The 21576-nt window shown below is 37.6% G+C and overlaps 1 protein-coding gene across 2 annotated transcripts in view; it reads right to left on the bottom strand.

The window, feature by feature from the left end:
• LOC129770376 (uncharacterized) overlaps positions 1–21576 on the bottom strand; it is a 411645-nt gene that overhangs the window by 16497 nt on the left and 373572 nt on the right. For both annotated transcript variants that reach the window (XM_055773168.1, XM_055773167.1), the window contains 2 exons: positions 13101–13226; positions 62–425 (listed from right to left, as the gene is read on the bottom strand). In XM_055773168.1, the coding sequence (XP_055629143.1) occupies positions 62–425; positions 13101–13226 (490 nt within the window). The remainder of the gene's footprint in view (positions 1–61; positions 426–13100; positions 13227–21576) is intronic.

The following is a 21576-nucleotide window of genomic DNA, read 5'->3' as shown; positions in this document are numbered from 1 at the left end:
CTTCAACGATATGAAACGTTCAAATTGACAGACGCTTGAAATTGTAACTCATGGTACTCACCTGAGCTGAAATTCTGATTGATGTATTTGACTTCAGAATTGCTACTGGGTTTCCTGGTTTGCGGTTGCCGAGATCTTGCAGTGCCACGTTTGTAACTTCTTTTCGAGTCGAAAATTTCCTCAACTGTCTTAATGGGTACTGCTTGGTCGACACTTTCAGTGGCAGCGGCCGAAATAGAGGGTGAAATATGGGCGGATGTTAGTTGTGGATGCTGCTGACGGTGTAAAGAATGCTGTTGATGTGGAAGGGTTCCTGTTTCCGCCCCACCGGCACTCGTACCGATACCAACTGTTGTCGTTCCAAAACTGGTGGTCGGAATTGCTGACAAGGGTTGCTGGAGATTTAATGGTTCTAAAAAAGAAACCTGCAATTGAAATAGGGAAATTAGATGTAATTATCATTGCCTGCGGTTCTATCGACATGTGAGAAGAGAAGATTTTTTCTTTAGAGTCCCCCCTTCGAAGTGCATGTTGGCTACAATGTAATGTTTCAGCAAAGTGAATGAATGCCTTCATCGATTTGGGTAGGAGTTGAAGTGGATAATTACAATTGACTATGTGTTTAGGAGCACATAATGTGGAAAGGGCTAATTATACACTGAAATATTTTACACACAAGAGCCCTCTAATTGGCTGGTTATTATCGTGAGTGAGCATTTTCATCCCAATGTCATTTATCGGTTTCGTTGAATTAGATTGCTAAATTGCAGATAAAACACCTTCTGCAACAGATCGATCCAATTAGAGAATGCAGTGGAATGTATGGTAGTGGATTGAGAGTTATTCAGTTCTAGTGGGGAGCAAGTATTTAATTAGAATTGCAATTAAAAGCTAGGCAATACGATTACAACTGCTGAAACTCAGTATATTTCCATTTATTTATTTCCAAACGGGAATGGGATAGCACCAAGTGGGGAGTGAAGATCTCTTGCCGATTTAATGCAGATGCAACTCACATACATCAAGTATGAACAGAAAGATAATTGTATGTACCTGCACATTGTTCTTTGTTATCCTTGTTAAGTGTTAATGGTATATCATTTGATTTACATGTTGTCTAACATCATCGCCTATTTGGGGTCTTCGTAGCTACTTGGGTACGCGTTCGCTTACCAAGCGATCGATCGTGAGTTCAAACTCAGGGCCCTCAATTGACCATCTTTGTGTTGTTATAGAATAACTACGTCCACGCAACCATCATCAGCGATGGAAATCGATCCACGGTGGAACAAAGTTCGATTCATCCATACAACTGCTCTGCTCTGCAAGATACATCGGGCTGCTGTTCTATAAATAACCCAACAATGATCAATATCAACTGTCTCCGCTGTCCGGTCTGCTGAACAATGGAAGAACAGGAAAAATACTCTTGCGCCTAAATGTCTACTACTGTGTAATTTACCATAATGTAATGGAACAGAAAACTTAACGCCTAAATGGCTACTACTAACTACTGTGTAATTTACAATTTATAGAAATATAGACATATGTACATGTACACGATTAAAAAACCCGGCTCTGTACAGCTAAAATGCTAATGAGCCTAATAAATAAACAAATGGGATAAACAAAATCATCTCCTAGTTGATAATGATTTAAAACAATTTTTTCATTGTGTTCGTAACCTCGAGTTCAAGTTAATGCATTTAGTAATAAGGCTCGATTCCATGAGTATTCCCCCGTCAATTGAAGGGGGACCCCAACCTGTAAAATTGTCTGACTGCATACGACCAATTTGATTTGTATTTTTTTTCTCACAAAGCGATATTCTAGTGCTATATAATAGTTCAGCTGAAAAGTTTGTAAGGTAACCTAGTAAAACAATTTTTTTTGCAAAATTCAATTTTATTATTCAACATAATTGCCTTCGATGGGGATACAGCGATTATAGCGATCTTGCAACTTTTCGATACCCTTTTTATAGTACTCTTTAGGATTTTCCAAAATAAGCCTCAGTTTCGGTAATCACTTCATCATCGATCTTAAATTTTCTTGCCAGCGAGCATTCTCTTCAGGTCTGCGAACAGAAAATAGTCGCTGAGGGCCAGATCTGGAGAATACGGTAGACGTGTTAGCAATTTGAAGCACAATTCATGCAATTTTGCCATCGTTTTCATTGATTTATTATTTTTCCATTTTTGTCACAATAACAAAAGTTGCTTCACTCTCAATGCTGTAACTCATGAACCAATCGACCGATTACTGTCAAATTTTTACACGTATCCATTGAAAGATGGTACTTTGTGATAGTTAAGTAGATTTTTGCAAGAGGCGCCATCTAGACGTCAACCTTATGAACCAGCCGAACTGTTATCATTTTTTTTGTTAACATTTTAAGTGAGGATTTTTGCTTCAAAAAATGGAAAAAAAATCAAATGGTTTTCATTTTGGTAATTGTTTGAATTTTGAAAAACCGCTACGCGTTAGAGAATATTTTTTTCTCTCCTATACTGACTTTCAAACACATTTCGGCTGGTTCGTCACTTTCATTTCCATTTTTGGAAGAATGTCGGGAATGAGAATTGAACTCGTGATTTCTGCGTGAGAGGTATGGATGTTACCACTACGCCAGATCGCCTCCGTTCGTTAGAGAAAACTTTTTTACGCTATTTACTAAACTTCAGTTAAATCGGCCATATAGTTCCCGAGATAAATGTTTTGACAAACGTGGTACAGACTTTTTCAAGACCAGCGTCTTGAAAAATAATATTTTCAGTCATAACATTTTTCAAATACATCTCCAAAAATACCCTAATCACCGCAGGATTTTCACTTTACTATGTTTCAAATGACATAATTGATCGTCAAAAATCCATGTATTTTGGTGTGTTTTGGCCCTCCACATCCAAACTAGCGTTGGCAGAAAAAATTTCATCTTCGACAGAACAATGCCTTTTCGTATAATAAAGCGTCAAATGAGCAAATAATATCATCTGTCTCAAAAGCTTTAAAATGTTTGTATGTATAGGAGCAGACATCTCTTTCTTTTTTGTTTTTTCGTCTCTTTTGGGATTGTTTTAAAAAAAAGTTCATACGATGTCAACGGGGATCGAACAAAGGCTGACTGGAATGCCAGAATGTTTCACACGACTACGCTATCCATATAGCTACTAGTGCTGTTGTATGAATGCGTGATAATATTACATATCATTATAAAATGAAGTTGGAAAGTGTTTTCTAAGAATAAAAAGGAGAACATAAGCTGAATATATATCTTTCTCGGTCTAGGCCGCGTATGTGGCAAAGTACGCGAAGAGTTTTATTGTGAGCTAGTTTGCAATCGCTCGCTCATATTATCTTACATTGCTATACCATATATATTATACAAATGATATGCAAGTATTTGGGAGTAGTACATCTTCTGTTATTTTTAGGCTCATTTAATGTAATAAATCGTAATGGCCCTGAAAAGGGACGGTTATTTGCGTGATTTTGTAGAATCATCGGAAGATGGATTCATTATTCATTATTGCCTTAGCCACAACGATACAAAAGCAATGTCGCAATTTGTTTCCTTATGGCAATAGGCGCATTGCACTAAGTATGTCTCGTGAACGTGAGCTTATTTTTTGTATTGTAGCTGTAATCAGTGTTGCCACACGTACAGATTTATCTGGAAAGGTTCAGATTTTTTCGTTATTTTTGGTCGCTTTTTTGCCAAAAACACTGGCTGTAACAGCAATAACGGTAGTCTCTGTTTTAGTTGACACACACACTCGGTCACAAGCGATAATATATTTGTTCCCCCACCACCATTATTCCACATTTGTAATAAACAAAACACAAAACTGTACTAGAAACTTTAAATTGCCTTTTACAATGCATGAAACAAAAACAATATATGCGTAAGAAATACACAAGTCCTCTTCACCAGACGGCGTTTTTTTTATTTCAATGTCAATTTTCTTCATATACTTCATCTGACTATATGTGGTAATGTTGAAAATTGGCGACCAGAGCGACGTAAAAATACCACATTTTTGCGTTACAAATTGTAATAAAACATAATACAATCAAGAACGCGTTTTTGTCCAATATTCACCATGGACCCAATGGTCCTCGTTAAAGACCATTGAATCAAGTGTGACGCCAACGAAAAGCATCAATAGCATTAAGAAGGACTATTTATAGCTCGCTGGCAGAAGCAAGTTTTTAATTATAGGCGCTTTGAAATTTCTCAGTTGATTCGCCTCTAGGCTTGAGAAAGCATTGTGATTTATAATTATCAATACAAATTACTGAAATAGGTAATTAATTTTTGAAAAAAAACAATAAAATTGCAAGCTAAAGATAAAAAAAACATAAAATTTAGTATGATGGATGAATCTGGTAATTTTCTACCAATTTAATGTAATCTTTTGAATTAAATTAGTAGATAAGTGTATTATGATTCAAGCTTCAACGAATTTGAAAATACAAATGAACCGGCAATCTAAGCGCAAGCAGTAAATTATCAGGAGCATGTTTGGACTTGAATTTGATCATGTCTTGTTGTGTTAAATATGTGTTAAAGCAAGTCAAAGTCAAGTCAAAAATAGTGATACCATCTGATCGGAGTTAAATATCAGGACACCTGTCACGGAACAACCCTTTGTCATTCGTTGAGGTATCTTCTTGGGTGGTACTAACGTTACCAGTAGAACTTATTTACATGAAAATTATGAAAATTCCGAAGAAATAAAAAAGCTGGATATAACAGTCAAAATTAAAGAAAAAACTGGAGATATTTCGCCTTTGGCTGTTTCGCTGGGATGCTTAAAAAATACTGACAATATACAGTGGAGGGTTGGCAACAGCAAACAAATTCGAATTCATTGATTTAGCTAATTTTTAAGGTAACTTTCAAGTTGTACCGTTTCAACTTGGCCCGGTGTGCCTCACACTATAGATGCCGTATTGATAGTCACATTATTTTTGAAGAGTTCAATGACTTTTGAGTCACCCTGTACTTCAATAGAGGTCTCGCATGTCAAAATATAAATAAAAACAGAAATCGCTCTCTCGATAGTCATTCGCCCGAAGTTCTGTGCACATCGTATCTAAGGAATTTCTCGTGAAATTAGGTTTATTCAATCTGATATCTTGGACAAATCATCAGTTTGGACGACTGTTCACACATTCTAGGAGAGGTGAACGGATATTTTTTTTTTAATCTCAGCGATTAATTTTCATAGAAATTACTTTGATGCTTGGGGACAAAGTGGTCAGTGGTGGATGACGACTACAAATGTGCTGTTTACTAAGGCTCTTAATGCGGTCCCTTTTGTGGTTTGACCCTGGAAAAATATGCCACACCAACTAAACCAAGTCTCGTTATGTGAAACGTTATGTATTTCTTACACGACCCTAGGTGAATAGGTCAAGCTCAATTCATACATGTACCTGCTGTTTCAACAATGATTTAAACAAATTTGGGTGAAAAAGCGAATGAATTTCAATTTTTCAATTGTGCTTTTAATTATACTATATCGTGATATTGTCGTCTCTAGTACAACGTGCTCAGGATTTTACGATTGACCAAATTCAGTTCGATACGAGCAATCATTCCGTGAAGCTCATCCAAACGCCTTGTATCTGTACGAAAACTTGCTCATGGAAATTTTCATAAATATCAAGTACCATGGTCGCAAGGTACGCCAGCATTAATTAACCCGCACTATCTTGGGCATTTGGCAGAGCAACGATGTTAATGATATTTCCTGTTTATGGTAGTGGAAAGGCGAGAAAAACTTTTCATCCCTTTTGCGTATTATCACGTAAGGGGACGAAAATTACAAAACTCTATAATTAGTTTGTTTCTCTTTTTTCTGCAATCTCCATGATTTCCACGTGCATGTATTCGAACAATATCAGCTGTAATAAGGGGTCGATTTCCAGCATATTTATGTGGCAAAAATTGGATTGCCGCTCTCCATGCTTCTCCGAATCTGATGATAGCATCGTAGTAATAATCGATTTAAAATTATGTAAATTCCCTTAAATATCTAATTCAATTGCTCTTCCCGAAAAAAGCAACCATGAAGCCGTGAAAAAATGCGCTCTCCTGGCGACTGCAGACAAATCCCAGCGTCCCACAGCATCTTCCAATATCAGTGTCAAAATATTCATGAGTCTAATCGAATTAACCTATGGGCAGAATTTATTCCATTTGCGTTGCCCTTCTCTGGCGCTAAACGATGCCTAATTTACATTCTAGCACTTTTCAATTCGCTCAGAGTTGTTATTGGAACGGACATTGCACCATAAATTAAAGGCATCATAAATTATGGACCTTCGTTGCTCTTGGGGATGAGTTTCCAGAAACACGACGAAGGTTGATTTTTTTATTGCTAGAACACAAACTCCTCAGCGTTGAGACACTGCAAAAATACTCATTCTTCGTCAAAATGCGACACTGGGGGCATCGCGGATACTCGCTAACTCCTCACACACACACACACACACACACACACACACACCGCGTACGATTTTCATGAGCGCAAACATGTTTTGTAGGCTATAAAGCCCCAAAGGATACATCAATTTTCCACTATCGCACGCACAACTCAGCCAAAGCACTCTTGGTTCTCTCGGTCATGGGCCATCCCAAAAGTTCCATGATTTCGTGGATAACACACACACGGGGACGCGTTGATATCGTCGTCATCACCGTGGGACGTTTGCACATGTTACCGTGTCAGTTTTCACGCTTCTGATCCGCTCATGATGTTTTAGCCCTCAGGGACCAGAGATGGAAGATTTCGTTTCGATTTATGTACAATATAACGCGGATTAGATTGGGCCATCAGTGTCTAGCTTCAAATATTTAAATTGGAGCTCCTGAAGCTGAATCGGGTAAATTTGATTGTGGATTGATGGAAACTCGGGGAGTCGGGAATCGAATTATTTGCCTTTTCCATACGGTGAGAGAAATGGCGGTGCGAAGTTCTTTTGGGTCAATTGTAATTTTCCTTGGTAATTTAAAACTTAAGTCGTACTTTTACAACTGAACTCTTCCAATCAGCACATCAATTCTGGACCCACAGATTTAAAAACATAGGAAACAGCTTCTCTTCTTATATGACTCAAACTCGAGCGAACTTTTAATATACAATTTGAAAACTGCAAAAGTATATAACCGATCAGAATGCGGAACCCAATGCTGTCATGGAAAGCTACGAAAATGTTTGGCCCGAAGCTAAAATTGCCTCATTTCACGAGAATGACGAAAAAAATTTCCGCTCTTTAGCGTGATTTCTGTCAGACTTCCCACACCACCCATCTCTCGGGGGCGTTTTGTGAAGCAAAATGAGTCATAGCTGTGCCATTCTGTGCAACCATTATCGGGATAATTGTGTAGGCGCACAATTTTGTCAGTTGCTAGGATACTGCGGCAGATGGAATGCCATTACAGTGTCTGGCGATTGGTTATTGGCATTGTGAGAGCGATTTGGTATTTTTTTTTATTATTGTGTGCACTGCGTTGGATTCTATGGAGGAATCGTTTAGCTTCTCCGATCGACTTTCGATTGTCACAGCAATTGAGAACGCTTTTGACGATATAAAGAAAGTGACATAAGCATGTATAACATTCGGAGCGTTTTTATTTAAGAGGTACAAAATGCGATAAACTGTTTTTTTGAGTTTTACTACAAGCGCCCGATGACTTGTTCGTCTCAGTCAACGAAAAACAGTATTTTATTCTAGATAAGAAAACAAAATCAGTGTTGTATTAGTACTGTAAGTCTAGGCTGACCAAACGTACCGTTTTTAACGGGAAAGTACCGTTTTTTCGACTATTATCGGTTGTCCCATCTTTTTATCAATTTGTACCGTATTCTGAGCATGAAGAAAAAATATTTATGCTGCTGTCCTAGTTTATATCGATTAGTGATTTTTCAAACATTTATCGTTCTAGTTTACAGAGATGCCGTATCTGTGACTAAAATCACTGTTAATTTTGATGATTCTATTAGAATTCTACAACATAAAAAAAATGGAGAAGTATTTTTGATTAGTGAGGTGTAAAGTGTTCTAAATAAAAATATATAGATTTGAATCCATGATCGCATTGTTGACGCAGGCTAGAGGACCGGTGTCATGCCCTGTGTTTGCCTCGTGATCCCACTTTCAATTACTATAATAGTTTGATCGGGTGAACATCAGGGATTCGTCATCCGCGTATTTTATGAGGAAAAAAAAACGGTCAGTGATTGCAAAACAAAGAGTTTTTAGTCGACATTTTGACGTTCCCGCTCAGAATCGGTACGTTATACTTGAAGCAATTCGAACATGGTAACCCGTGAGACTGCCACATTAAGCACAATTTATAGGACACAATTAGAAGTTGAAGAACACTTTTATTTCAAGTTCCATCTCTATTAAATGGTATTACGATTTTGTCTCAATCTTAATTTTTGACTCAAATTCCGAACACGTCGTTTTAAAAGCTTAATTTTCTGAACATCAACATTGTTTTGATGCCTATACATGATATCATACGGAAGGGTATACCCTAAAGAATATCGGAGTGTTGATTATTCAGTTATTTATAACATTGATATTTAGTAAATTTGGTTTTTAGAATGAAGTGTTCGGAATATGAGTCATAACGGTAACTCAAGAATCAAATGAACCTGATCATGTCGGTCGCAAAAGGTTTTGTGAAGAAATGTTCCAGACAATTCCTCTTCACGCGTTTGTCATAAGAAGTGAAGACCAATCCAAGAGTACCCAATGTACTACATTTACACTCAAATTGCCACAGTATACAAAATTAAAACAATTTCATCATCTGAGTCCGATTCAGCGTGTCGAATGTAAAAATGTCGTTAAAAAGCTTTTTTGTCACAATCACTGACCAATTGTTTTCGATAAAGATTTTTTATGCACTTGAATCACTTGTATCGAGCAAAACCGATATGTGTAACATCAGAGAAACTGCCGGCTGCTTGCTAGTTGGGACGAGAATGAGTATTGGAAATCGCGAATGGTTTTTTCTGCACAATGAGCTACAAACGGGCGGCATCAATTTGCATTTTCTCCTCTCTTCACAGTGTCCGTATAAACGAACGCTGCATTTACAGTTCGAGCGAGCACTTTACGCACACACGCAGTGGTATATACGAATATACCTCACGACTCCTCTCGTTCTTAGGCACAGGCATGTAAGTACAAAAATTTACGGAAAAAATGTGAGAGAAAATGGGTATGCTTCCAAGTTTTGTTAACTTAAGCCATTTAAGAATTAGTGGATCATAATGCTTAAAATATCAAACAATTCTCAAAGAATTTCCAATTCGATTGGTATGCAAATCGTTGTCCGTTCATCGGTCCGTTGGCAGCAAAAATAGTTATTAACGTTAGAACTATTCCATAAAAAATTGACTGGCACCCTTTCTGAGGGAAGCAATCTTGACGTAGGGCTAGTTGATTAAGATAAAGTACTGGGGGATAAATTTCTTAAAACTGTAAATTTTTCATGATACTGCGTTGGAGTACATTGCAAAAAGAAAAGCCAGTCTAGGAGAAACATAACAGTCTTATATTGAAGTCCATTTCGGAGATTGAAAATAGCATTACAGGGATTATAATTAGATAGATAAAAAGGTGGAGCAAATAATCCGTACCAGTTGCAACTTGTTGTGGCCAACTATTTTTAGAAAAGGAAAACAAATTTCTAGACAGTAAGGAGTTCGTGAACCTTACTGATTATATTTTGTGTTTGCCTGGTAGTAATTATATCAGTCGAAAGGATTTTCTACGATGATCATTATTTGGACAACAGAAAAGTCTTGGTATAAATACTATGGAAATTGTCAATCAGAACATCAGCCATTCCATGCCAAACCGATCTAGTCGTTCTCAGATTTTTGTGAAAAGTGGTGGTTTTGTTCTTTATCGCAAACTATTAGACGCGTATTTTTTATTGTATCTTTAGGGTGCCCATTTCCATTTTAGGGTGGTTCGAAAAATCCACTTTTCCCCCCCCTCTTTTTCCAAAAATGACTCTTTAAAAAAATTCATAACTTTAGAACTACTCGACCGATTTAGATGACATATCAAATTAAAAACAATTAGCTAGTCTTTTTCGGAAAAATATTGCATTTGCAAAAAAAAAAAATGATTCTGTTTTTGTAATTATTGATTGTATTTGTTTTTCGCTGTTTACATGGATTTGGACTACAGAGCGCTTATTTTTTTACATACATATCCAAAAATCAGAGAGAGTTTTTGTTTTTTGAGTGATTTTTCTCAAAGTTTCCCCTTTTTTTCCACCACAAAAATTCATAACTTACAAACACTGGACCGATTCAGATTACTGACATAACAAATTAAAGCATATGAGATAGTCTTCTTTAAAAAAATTATAATCTTGCGAAAACCAGTGAGTTTTGTTTTTTGATTATTGATTGTATTTGTTTTTTTTTTTAATATTTTACTCGGTTGAAGATGGAGGGCGCTATATTTTTTATAATTTTTTTCTTGAAAGCTCACGTTTTTTCACAGTAGTTCAAAAGTTATGACTTTTTGTGGTGAAAGAAAGGGGAACATTGATTTTTCGGACATCGGTTAAGTTTGAAAAATCAAAACTCAAAAACAAAAAAAAACGCCTCTCTGATTTCTAGATATGTTATGTAAAAAAACTGAATCTTCAAGAAAAAATGTAAAAAATATAGCGCTTTACAAAGTCATGTAAATAGCAAATAGCAAATATAATCAATAATTACGAATATAAAATCCAAATTTCTTGCTAATGTGATGTTTTCCAAGACTAGCTAATTGACTTTAATTTGATATGTCGATTATCTGAATCGGTCGAGTAGTTCAGAAGTTATAAATTTAAAAAAAATCATTTTTGGGAAAAGGGGAAAAAGTTGATTTTTCGGACCACCCTAAAATGAAAATGGGCACCCGGTTTGGCATGGAATGGCTGACTTGCAAAAATCATAATCTTCTTCGCAAAGTCTCTCCAGCTTCTTTATTCTCGGTATTATTCACTCAATATTTTTTTTCAAAAAATATTAAACGATAAATATATATTTTTTTGGTTTACGTGTCCCGTTTTTATTCCTGAACTATTTGGTCAGCCGAACTACACCCGAAGTTAATTTTTAGCACATGTTATAGCATCCCGATTTATTACATGAAATGAGCTGAAAAATAACAGAAAACGTTCTATTTTCCAATACGTGTACATCATTTGTATAATATATTAGCTGACACGGCAAACTTCGTCCCGCCCGAAATTTGTTTTTTGTTATCAATACTTTCAAACATTCACGTTTTCTTACTAAGCGCAAGTTCATGAGTCCAATCGCAGAACTGTTCATTGCTTGGTCTTCTAATCGACCCCGTTGAATTTACTTTTTACTAAAAAATTCCTAGTACTTCTAGCAAAACTCATCATTATAATATCAGATTATTTTCAGACACAATTCTCGTTCAAGATTTTTCAACCACTTGCAAATAACATGTTTCTCCGTTACATGGAATAAATATTTGATACATAAAATATGATAGAATAAAGAAAGACCCCCCCCCCCTCTTCTCCCATTAGAGTGGAGGAAGGAGTGTCTATTCACCATAGAAACGTTTCGTGTCTCTTAAAAAACTCCTAAAACCTCTACATGCCGAATTTGGTTTCGTTTGCTTAATTAGTTCTCGAGTTATGCAGAAATTTGTGTTTCATTTGTATGGAAGAGGAGGAGGAGTATCTAACCACTATAAAATCATTTATTGCACCCTAAAATCTCCACATGCCTAATTTCGTTTAATTTGCTTGATTAATTCTCGAGTAATGCAGAAATCTGTGTTTCATTTGTATGGCAGTTCCCTCTCCCCTTAGAAAAGGGGTGGAGTGTCAGTAGTTTCCGAGTCCATAAGAATCAGAAAGACAGACAGACAGACAGAAATCTATTTTCATATATATAGATATGCTAGAGCCAATATGAGTGAGCGAAACAGGAGAGACACATTTAAATGAAAGCCTATGAAAGCTTTTCGTATAGTTTGCTAAATACACGACCCACACAGAGAAAGATATATTCTCGTTCATGTTCTTCTTTATTCTCTTAGAAAACACTTTCCAACTTCATTTTATGATGAGGTGTAATATTATCACGCTTCTATATAACGGCACTGGCAGCTATGTGGATAGAGTGGTCGTGTAAAATAGCTTTACATTCCAGCCGGCCTTTGTTCGATCACCATTGACGTCGTATGGCATTTTTTTGGAACAATCCCAAATGAAATGAGAAAGAAAACAGAAAGAGATGTTTGCTCGCATACACACAAACCATTTTTAAGCTTTTAAAATAACTCATTATTTGCGCATTTAACCCTCCAGCACACTTAATAGCATTATTTTGCCAAAGATGAAATGTTCTCAGCCAACGCTAGTTTGGGTGTATCTATGTAGAATATATCGTTCTCCAAATCGTACACTGAACACGAATCTAGAGGGCAAAGACCATGTAACTTATTTTTTCTTACTACATCTTGGTCTTCCGCGTATACAAATCCACGAGCATTAAAACCATTGTCTGCCCCAAACTCGACGATGCTTTTATTCATATCTCCCCCCATCGTGTGGGACAAGCAGTACAATTTATTTGCGTTTTAATTAAACTCTAATTGAATTAAATTATGGTAGTTCAATTTTTTGTCCATTTAAAAAGTAATTATTTGCACCACAGGCGCTATTTCTATCTCTGGCCCGAGGGGGAAACTCTTGGCTTTGATTGCTTTCTCTCAGGGCGCTCTGCTCATCCGTACGGTAACACTCATTGCAGAACGCAACGAACGGTGAAAAAGTCGAGTGTTTATGATTAAAACCGGGGCATCCCGCCGTAGTCGATGGGAGGTCTTCACTCATCCCCCGAGTGAAAATGGCTCAGCCCCAACTAGACACCCACTGAAGAGCTGCTTTAGCGGCATCCGATTTGCTTATTTTCCAGCTTCATCAATTAGATGCGATTTTTTTCCGTGTTACACAAAGGGAAAACACGAAAGGTGGCAGAGCGGTCTTTTGGTGGCAGCTTCAGCGTTGCTATACTTACGTGCTCTGTTTGTGGACTTGGAGAGGCCCAATTGTCGGGCAATCGATCGGCTAGGCAAGGATCGAAACTGGACGGTCTCTTTTTGACGAAATCTATCGGTAAACTGTAATCATCGCAGACGGAGATCTGAAATTGAAGTAAAATCTCGGTTAGAAATTTAAACTGTTGACATATTTAGATGAAGAAATCATTATAATATCATATTAGTTGAATTGAACTCCCGGCCCTGTCAGGCTAATGCCATTTGAGCCTCAACAAAAATATATATTCTGGGAAAAAATTATATTAGTGGTAGGGGAAAGGGGGGAATTTCGGACAACGCTTGTAAAAATTAAGTGGTACAATTTTCAACCAAATTAAAAATATAAGTAAGTTAACAACTCTTCCACCAACAGCTGTCATATTGTTTGACATCTCCTGATCGTTTATTACTTACGAAAACAACACTGTGCCCTTTTTCATACACGTTTCGAAACTTTTGAGCTTGAAGTTGTAAGTATTTCTTTGTGAATGATTCAGAAAATTAAGTACACCACCTCAGTTAGTTTTTTTTTTATTAATTCGTTTATTTTTTCAGGCTCAGTAACTTAAGTTTAAAGGAGCCGAATTCTTAAATATAATTTTAAAACTATATATATATAAACAATTTTCTTACATCTATGGTTAGTAAGGTGGAAAACCGATTACTCGCGATGTACTCGAGTTTAGAAGGGTGGCATATTTTTAGAAGAAGGATGGGGTATAAAGAAACTGTAACAATGTTGATGAATACTCAATTCTTAAATCTGTTCGTATATCTATAGTGTTTTTACATTTCAATTTATTCTACTATTTATAGCAAGGGGACGAATTACCCTCAAAGGAAGGAAAGGAGGGTATAAGGACATAGGGACAATCACACACGAAGATCGATAGCTTTAAGGAAAACATATATATGGGACATGTAATCAAGGTCTAACCGAGCCAACACATCTCTCACCGGTACATTGGGCTGTCTTCCTCGGGCCCGAAGGGAGTTTTCTAAATTCTATCTGGCGACCAGATACACCTCGCACGACCAAACATCGTGCTCGATGTCGCGATAACCTTGGCCACAAACACAGAGATTGCTGCTGGCAAGATTGAAACGAAAGAGTAGTGCATCTAACGAACAGTGATTGGACATGAGTCGGGAGAAGGTGCGAATAAAGTCCCGACTCAATTCCAGACTTTTGAACCACGGATTGAGGCTAACCTTAGGGATAATCGAGTGAAACCAACGGCCCAATTCATCTTCATTCCACTTGCGTTGCCAGTTAGCGATGGTATTTTTGCGGACTAAAGAATAAAATTCATTGAAGGCGATTTGACGCTGATAAATATCGCCTTCAATTGCACCTACCTTTGCTAATGAGTCAGCCCTCTCATTACCCGGAATTGAGCAATGAGACAAAGGTAATGACATAACAGCGTCTGGATAAAGCACTCAAAATTTCTCGTATTCTCTCAAGAAAGTACGGCGAGTGCTTTTCCGGCCTCACTGACCGGATAGCTTCGACAGAGCTAAGACTATCCGTTACAATGTAATAGTGTTCAACAGGTCGTGAGGCGACGCTATCCAGCGCCCAATGAATTGCTGCCAATTCAGCAATATACACTGAGCAAGGATTCTGAAGACTGTGTGAGGTGCTAAAAAATTCGTTGAACACTCCAAATCCTGTGGACTCATTTATAGTGGACCCATCAGTAAAGTACATATTATCACAATTGATACCCCTATATTTTTCATCGAAGATCGTCACCTCAGTTAGTAACTAATATGAAATGAAAAAACGTGCACACAATTTCCCCGTCTATTTATTAGATAAAATTATGATTTGTCTTCGGATGGTGGTGGGGCAAATTCGAACATCGTTCACGGGGCACATTCGGACACTGTTTAATACCTCATAAAATTTGTGTCTGATTGTTGTTTACTAAAAAACATCAATTTAGTCTGATTCTCAGACCTAATGATGGTTCGAAACTATAGATAGAAAACCGATAGAACCAGCATCAACGAAGATGAGATGGAAAGAACTATCGAACTAGTTTCGAATAAACATTTTCATGATTCTAGCTCACAGGTGGTCCAACTGGGTCCATTGTCATTGCTAATTTCCCAACTAACGGTTGCATAACGGTAAAACTGTTTCTCAGTGTTCTGGAACATTTGAAAAAGGCAGCAAAAAGCAATGTAAACGAATCAATTTCAAAAAATCAAAAATCAAACAAAAAGTCATTGCACTTTGGAAACAGTTAAATATTGCCGAGAAAATTGCACATCTCGTGTATCTTTTCCACCTTATGTCACAAATCGCTTACAACCGCTGGATATTTCAGTTATGGGCCCTTTCAAGCAAAAGCTCTCAGTTTCCCAGAACGATTGGCTACTCAACCATCCTGAAAAAACTATTTCTATACACGACCTCTCAGGTATAGTTGCATCGCCTTATAATGTTTCTTTCAATCTGAGTAATATCCTAGCTGGATTCAAAATGACAGATTGCTATCCATTCTCAAGAAAGGTTTTTTCGGACAAGGATTTTGAATGCTCAAAGGATTTCACCTACTGGAGGTAGCAACTGACTAATCAGGTAATACAACAATGCTGCAATACATAGCGTTACAGCACAGCACAGCACAGCATAGATAGATTTCACTTTGGCAACTTTGTCCCCGGAAAATGAACCTTTTCCAAAAACTTCACCGCGGAAAATCACCCCTCGAAAACGGAAGAAAGCAAAATGACGAATTTTTACTGACTCTCATAGCAAGCAGTTTCGTTTCAGACAAATACAGATAAACAGAAAAATGCAGAATATGCTGGAAAACATAAACATAAAATTTTAATTTTTTTTTCGTTGTCCGAAAGTGCCCCAGAACAGTCCGGAACTGCCCCACATATGGAGCATATTCGGACAAAAAGGCAATTTTCAAAAATTCGAATAAACCATTCCTAATCACATCAACGCACACCTCTTACACGCTCATATGATACATTGATGTCCAAAAGACAATGATGAATTCAGATTTTTTTTAAGTTTACAAAAAATATTAAAAATCAAAGAAAAAAAGTGTCCGAATGTGCCCCCCTCTCCCCTATATATTCATTGTAAAATCAACGAAAATGAGTTCAACGTCTATCAAAAATCCACCAATAGTGAGAGAATAATAACAATGGTTCCCGATTTATTGCACCAGAAAGTGGAGCATATGTATGGCATCTCGCTTACCATCGTTTCAATATTCATTCAATATTCACTCGTTCGTCTACGTTTTGGCTCCTTAACCCTTTCGCTACGAGCGTCGTCTATAGACGACATCAGGGTGATACTGCACATCGATCACACCAGCGCGATATGCATATTTTTCGGCGTAGTGCTCCGTTCAGCGGTAGCACTTGGACGGAGCACACTTATGAAAGCCGTAGTGAAAGGGTTAAACATGTTCTGGTAGGATTCGGTATCGCTTGTCGTATAAATGACTCATCGTCGTGACGTTCCATGACAGCGTATTTGGCTTTGATCCACAAAACAAGCACAGAATTATTTGTGTTTGGCATAGTCAATCTTGGCGTTATGGCTTTCGTGAACAGTGATAATTGTTATCCTATTCGTCTTTTGCTGGTTTCCGGGTAATAACTCAGGATGGTAGAGCATAAATAGCAGACATTGTATGTCTAATGGTAAACATCAAATAATTTTATCTCTACTAGATCATCTAGATTTTAACGGCATTTTCACACAAGGCAAGACAGTTTTCCCTAGCACTTTGATTCGATCCTGCCTCTAACTCTTCGGTATTTTTTAAATTGGATTTAGCTCCACTCTGGATAATTTTAACACATTATAATAACAATTTATATTAACACATCACAAATGAATAGAGTTAAGTAAGCCTATAAATATACCTATCTTCCGGAATAGTATGAATATATCCTGCCAAGTGCGAGTAGCACTACTATGTGTTAGCAAAAACTATCACTACAAATGAACAAAACAATCTAGGTTCTACTGAACTGGCAATGAGTAACGATTCACAAGCTTAGTCGGTTGAATTTGTACTGCACAAGCTTGCCCACAACAGAGCTATTCTGGAAACTTTCAGCTATCACCTCGTACACCTATGGCAAAGAATAATCCAATCATCGAAACATTGTTCAAATGATTTTTTTTGAAATCGGCCTCTCCTTCTTAGGTATTCGTTGAATATTTTAGCCTAGGTATTCGTAAGCCTTATAAGATGGTACTCATGAGTTATAAACCATGAATTTGACATGTTTCGACAAATGTATTACACAGGATGACATTAGCAATGCAAAATTAGAGAAAACTTTTTATAACTATGTCGAATATCGCACAACAATTCTGATATGAACTTCCGATTGAACGTTTCACTGAATAACTTACTTTCGTTTGTACAAATATGATCTTGCAGATGCCACTTCCTACGGTATCATTCGTTCGTTATATAGGGTTGGGGAAAAAGAAATGTCGTATTTCTGATCGAAATTTGACACTTTATTTAACATACTTAAAATGATCCAATTTAAGTCAAATATGCGCCGTTTTGTTCACAAACTTGTTGCCATTTAGAAGGCAACTTCATTATCCCCCCTTATAAACCACCCCCGCCTCCCCGCCTCCCCGCCCCCTTATTTGCAAAAAACTCAGACAGCCAGTTTTCGCAAGCCTCTTTTGAGGCCAACTTAGTATCATCAAGAGCGTTGAGGGTCCGGCCATAGTTGAGCAGCTCATATTGGATGATTCCCTTCCAATCTCACCAAACACACAGTAAAACCTTCCTGGCCGTCAATCCGGGCTTGGCGCCGGCTCACCGCGCTTCGATCACGACTTTTTTCGCTTTAGATTGTCGTACGTGATCCACTTTCCATCACCAGTTACCATCTTTTTCAAAAATGGACGAGTTCGTTCCGTTTCAGCAGTGCTTGGCAGGCGTTGATTCGGTCTAAAAGATTTTTTTGCGTCAACTCGTGTGACACCCATACATCCAGCTTTTTTGGAATCCAATCTTCTGCAAATGGTTCCAAACGGTTTTATGGTCTATACCCAGTTCCTGGCCAATCGAACGAGTGCTCACATGCCGGTTTACTTGGATGATTTCAACGATTTTATCGATTTCCACGACGATTGGCCTACCAGTACGGAGTGTATCTTCGACAGCCACTACACCAGAACGAAATCGATCAAACCAACGCTGTGCTGTGCGAATCGTTACAGTATCGGGTCCATAAATTACTCGAATTTTTTCGGCCGCCTTCGTTGCAATTTTACCCCACAGGTAGTAAAAACGTAAAATATGGCGAATTTCTTGCTTGGTGGACTCCATCTTTGACGCGCTACAACTTGAGACTGAAAAGGACAATCACAACACTGTCAAAACGACACTTGTAGCACAGATTGCCGTCTTCAAATAGCCCTATAGTATGACCCGATGCGATAAGTACATCACAAGATATGTTTAAGTGTTGCCATATATTGACAATATACGACATTTCTTTTTCCCCAACCCAATATTTTTTTCAAACCATACAGTAGCGCACGATCGATGATGTTTTCAGCCCATTGAAAGGAATTTAATACAGTGGAACCCCGATTATCCGCGGAATAGTCTGGCAACGGCACCATTCGCGAATAATCGGGGTTCTACATTTTTTTCCCCCAATAACTCGATACTCAAAAAAATTAGATGTATGAAACACTTTAAGCAATGGACATCTCAGAAAAAAGATGAATAAGTCGGTCTGTTATCTGTTGTTGTTTGTTTATTGGGGTGAAGCAACGTAATTTAGTAATTTAGTATGTTTCATTTGCTTAAACCAACAGTTCCTTGATTACACAATTATCTATTGTACAGTCTCACAGCCACAGCCTTGTTGTGAACTGGAATTCGATGAACCGATTTCTATCACAATGGGTTTTTTGAACGAGTGACTGCTTCTGAGTTTTCTAATAGTTGATGATGACCTGTTGATCCTTAAATAATGACACGTGTAACAAAAAATTGTATACACTTGTATTGCCCATTCATTTCAGCGATGTTTTGCTAACTACGGAAACTGCAAACTGGAAACTACGAGGTATCAAAAAGCGATTATTTTTACAATCATCTATCACCTTCAAGATAGGAAAAGTTGAGGAGCGTTAATTAGAAACAGATTAATCAAAAGATACACAGAGAATTTGAATGCCTCAATTCAACACGCGCCATATTAATTACCAGACCGGGGATATATAATTTCTAGAGATATCGAACTCGATTTATTCTAGCAATATTAGATGTATCTATCATCTATATGCAAAATCCGCCTCCCATTGACAATGTTGTTAATATATTCATATATAAAATGCTATAGATCCTTTCCACGAATTACACAACGTTGATTACCAAAATCAATGACCCCGTAAATCAGTAGAAAAATATTTCCCCGAGGCATCTCAATATTTATTAAATATTTGCTGAACAAATTGCGAACAGCCCATGAGATGATAACATTCTCCCGCACGGCATAATTAACAACCCCACGTCGGGTCGCACATATTTACAAAAAAATGCCGTGATATTGAAATCACAATTCTCCAGCCTCCCTGAGTTTGCAGCCACCACGTCAAACACAAATAAACGGATCCCCACTCGGGCATGACTTTAATAGGCGAGCTTATTTATTGAAAAGTGATCTATATCTGCTGAACCGGAAATGAAAAATCCAAACCGCTTCTACGAAACTTTTCAACGGTTGAGGACTTCTCCGAGCGTTGTGCAGCAGTGGGTGTTGTTTACAGTTATTACGGTTTAATAAATTTCATCATGTGTTCGGTTGTGTTTCGTTTTCATGTTGCCTTCCATTCCACCGTGGAAGCTGCAAAACGATGGCGAACGACAGAAATTTGTGCGATTATAGATCATATCTGCTGCAGGCATAGGCACAGCAGTGGTGGACACACATTTTCCTGTCAGTACGGGATGCCGATGGAAATGAGAGGACAGCATTGGGCATTATATCGTCGAATGGGACAGCATGGTAGACGTGTGTATGCTCGCTGTGCTGCAAAAGAAGTAGCAGGTGGTGGAATCAACAGAGAGCACTCGAATGGCATTCCTGGGACCATAGCACTAAAAGCGGTCGGATATTTTCCCCCCATTCAGTTCGATAAACAGCGTAATTCGAGTGGGTATTTATTTAAATAAACACCGCCCTTATTCATTAAAATTGTATTTCCATTACTGGATGATGCTCTAAAATGTTTAAATATTGAATGCTTGCTATCCTCTCTGGGTGTTCAACAAGATAGTGCTGAAGCGTTTATCGAATGGCTCACTATAACGTCTTTAGTTCTCTTGTAGCCCTTTTCGTAGCATTTGGAGAAGGTTATTACATGTTGAAATCGCAGAATTGCTTTAAATGGGGTACTATCCCTAGTTTATTGGTTATATTTGAATATGTTAATTTTACGACTGTGTGAATTAGCGACATAATCATTAGCAATTATTATGAAGAAATCACTTGCTTATTGTACTGCCTTTCCTAGAAACCTAGGTAAGTAATTGTGGCTAATGAATGCTTATAAATTTAATTGTATGTCCCATAGGATTGTTTCTAATTTCCTAACATTTTAGGGCAGCAAATTTTCTTTCGTTATTTCGTTCAATTTATTTTTTCATCTGAATGGTACCAATTAGATATTGAGTCTCGCGCGAGTAGTCGTTGGGAGCAGACGTGCTTTCCGTTCGCTCTGTATGTAATTTTGTTTCGTGTGCGTTTCCCTAAGAGTGCGTGGTGGAATACGGTGTGGCGTGGCGTCATTTTTGTGATAGAAAAGTGCTGTTCCCCCATCTCGCAATATTTCATAATGATGTCGGTTACTAAGCTTTTTCAGTTAATTAATTATAAAGTGTGCATAGTATGTCAATATATGTTATATGAACATATTAGATTAACGCCAACGGTGAAAAATATTTTCGCATCCTGTGTCCGTTACAGATGTGTTAGTTTTCTCTCGTCATTTTATGTGTCTTTTTGCCCGAATCATATGCTATGCTAGGAAGTCATGTGAAAAATTCTTTAAAAATCATAAAAGATATGTTTAGTATCGCGTCGGCTCATTATTTATATCTTTCTGGAATTTTCGGTAAAATGATTCGTGTTGCTGTGTAGTTTTTTTTCGTCGCGTGAGTTTGGTGTGTGAAATGAAGTGTGTCGGGACTACGGAATATAGTATATGTTTTGCCGCGACGAAATAACATTAGCCTCTTGATTCTAAAATTCATTTTGTGTTAGTTTACTGTCGCGCGTGTGTTGTGTATATGCTTATTGAAACAGCACACTGAGAAGGTTGATGTGTATGTTGAGCAGTGATACTATCACCAGCACAGCGCCCAGTAAATACAGTAGTAAAACCGAGCTGTAAGCTGTATGAGGATAAGTTTTTTTGTT

The sequence above is a fragment of the Toxorhynchites rutilus genome, chromosome 2 (assembly GCF_029784135.1).
Source record: "Toxorhynchites rutilus septentrionalis strain SRP chromosome 2, ASM2978413v1, whole genome shotgun sequence".
NCBI lineage: Eukaryota > Metazoa > Arthropoda > Insecta > Diptera > Culicidae > Toxorhynchites > Toxorhynchites rutilus.
Note: the sequence above shows the minus strand (reverse complement) of the source record. Positions and strands in the feature narration are given on the sequence as shown.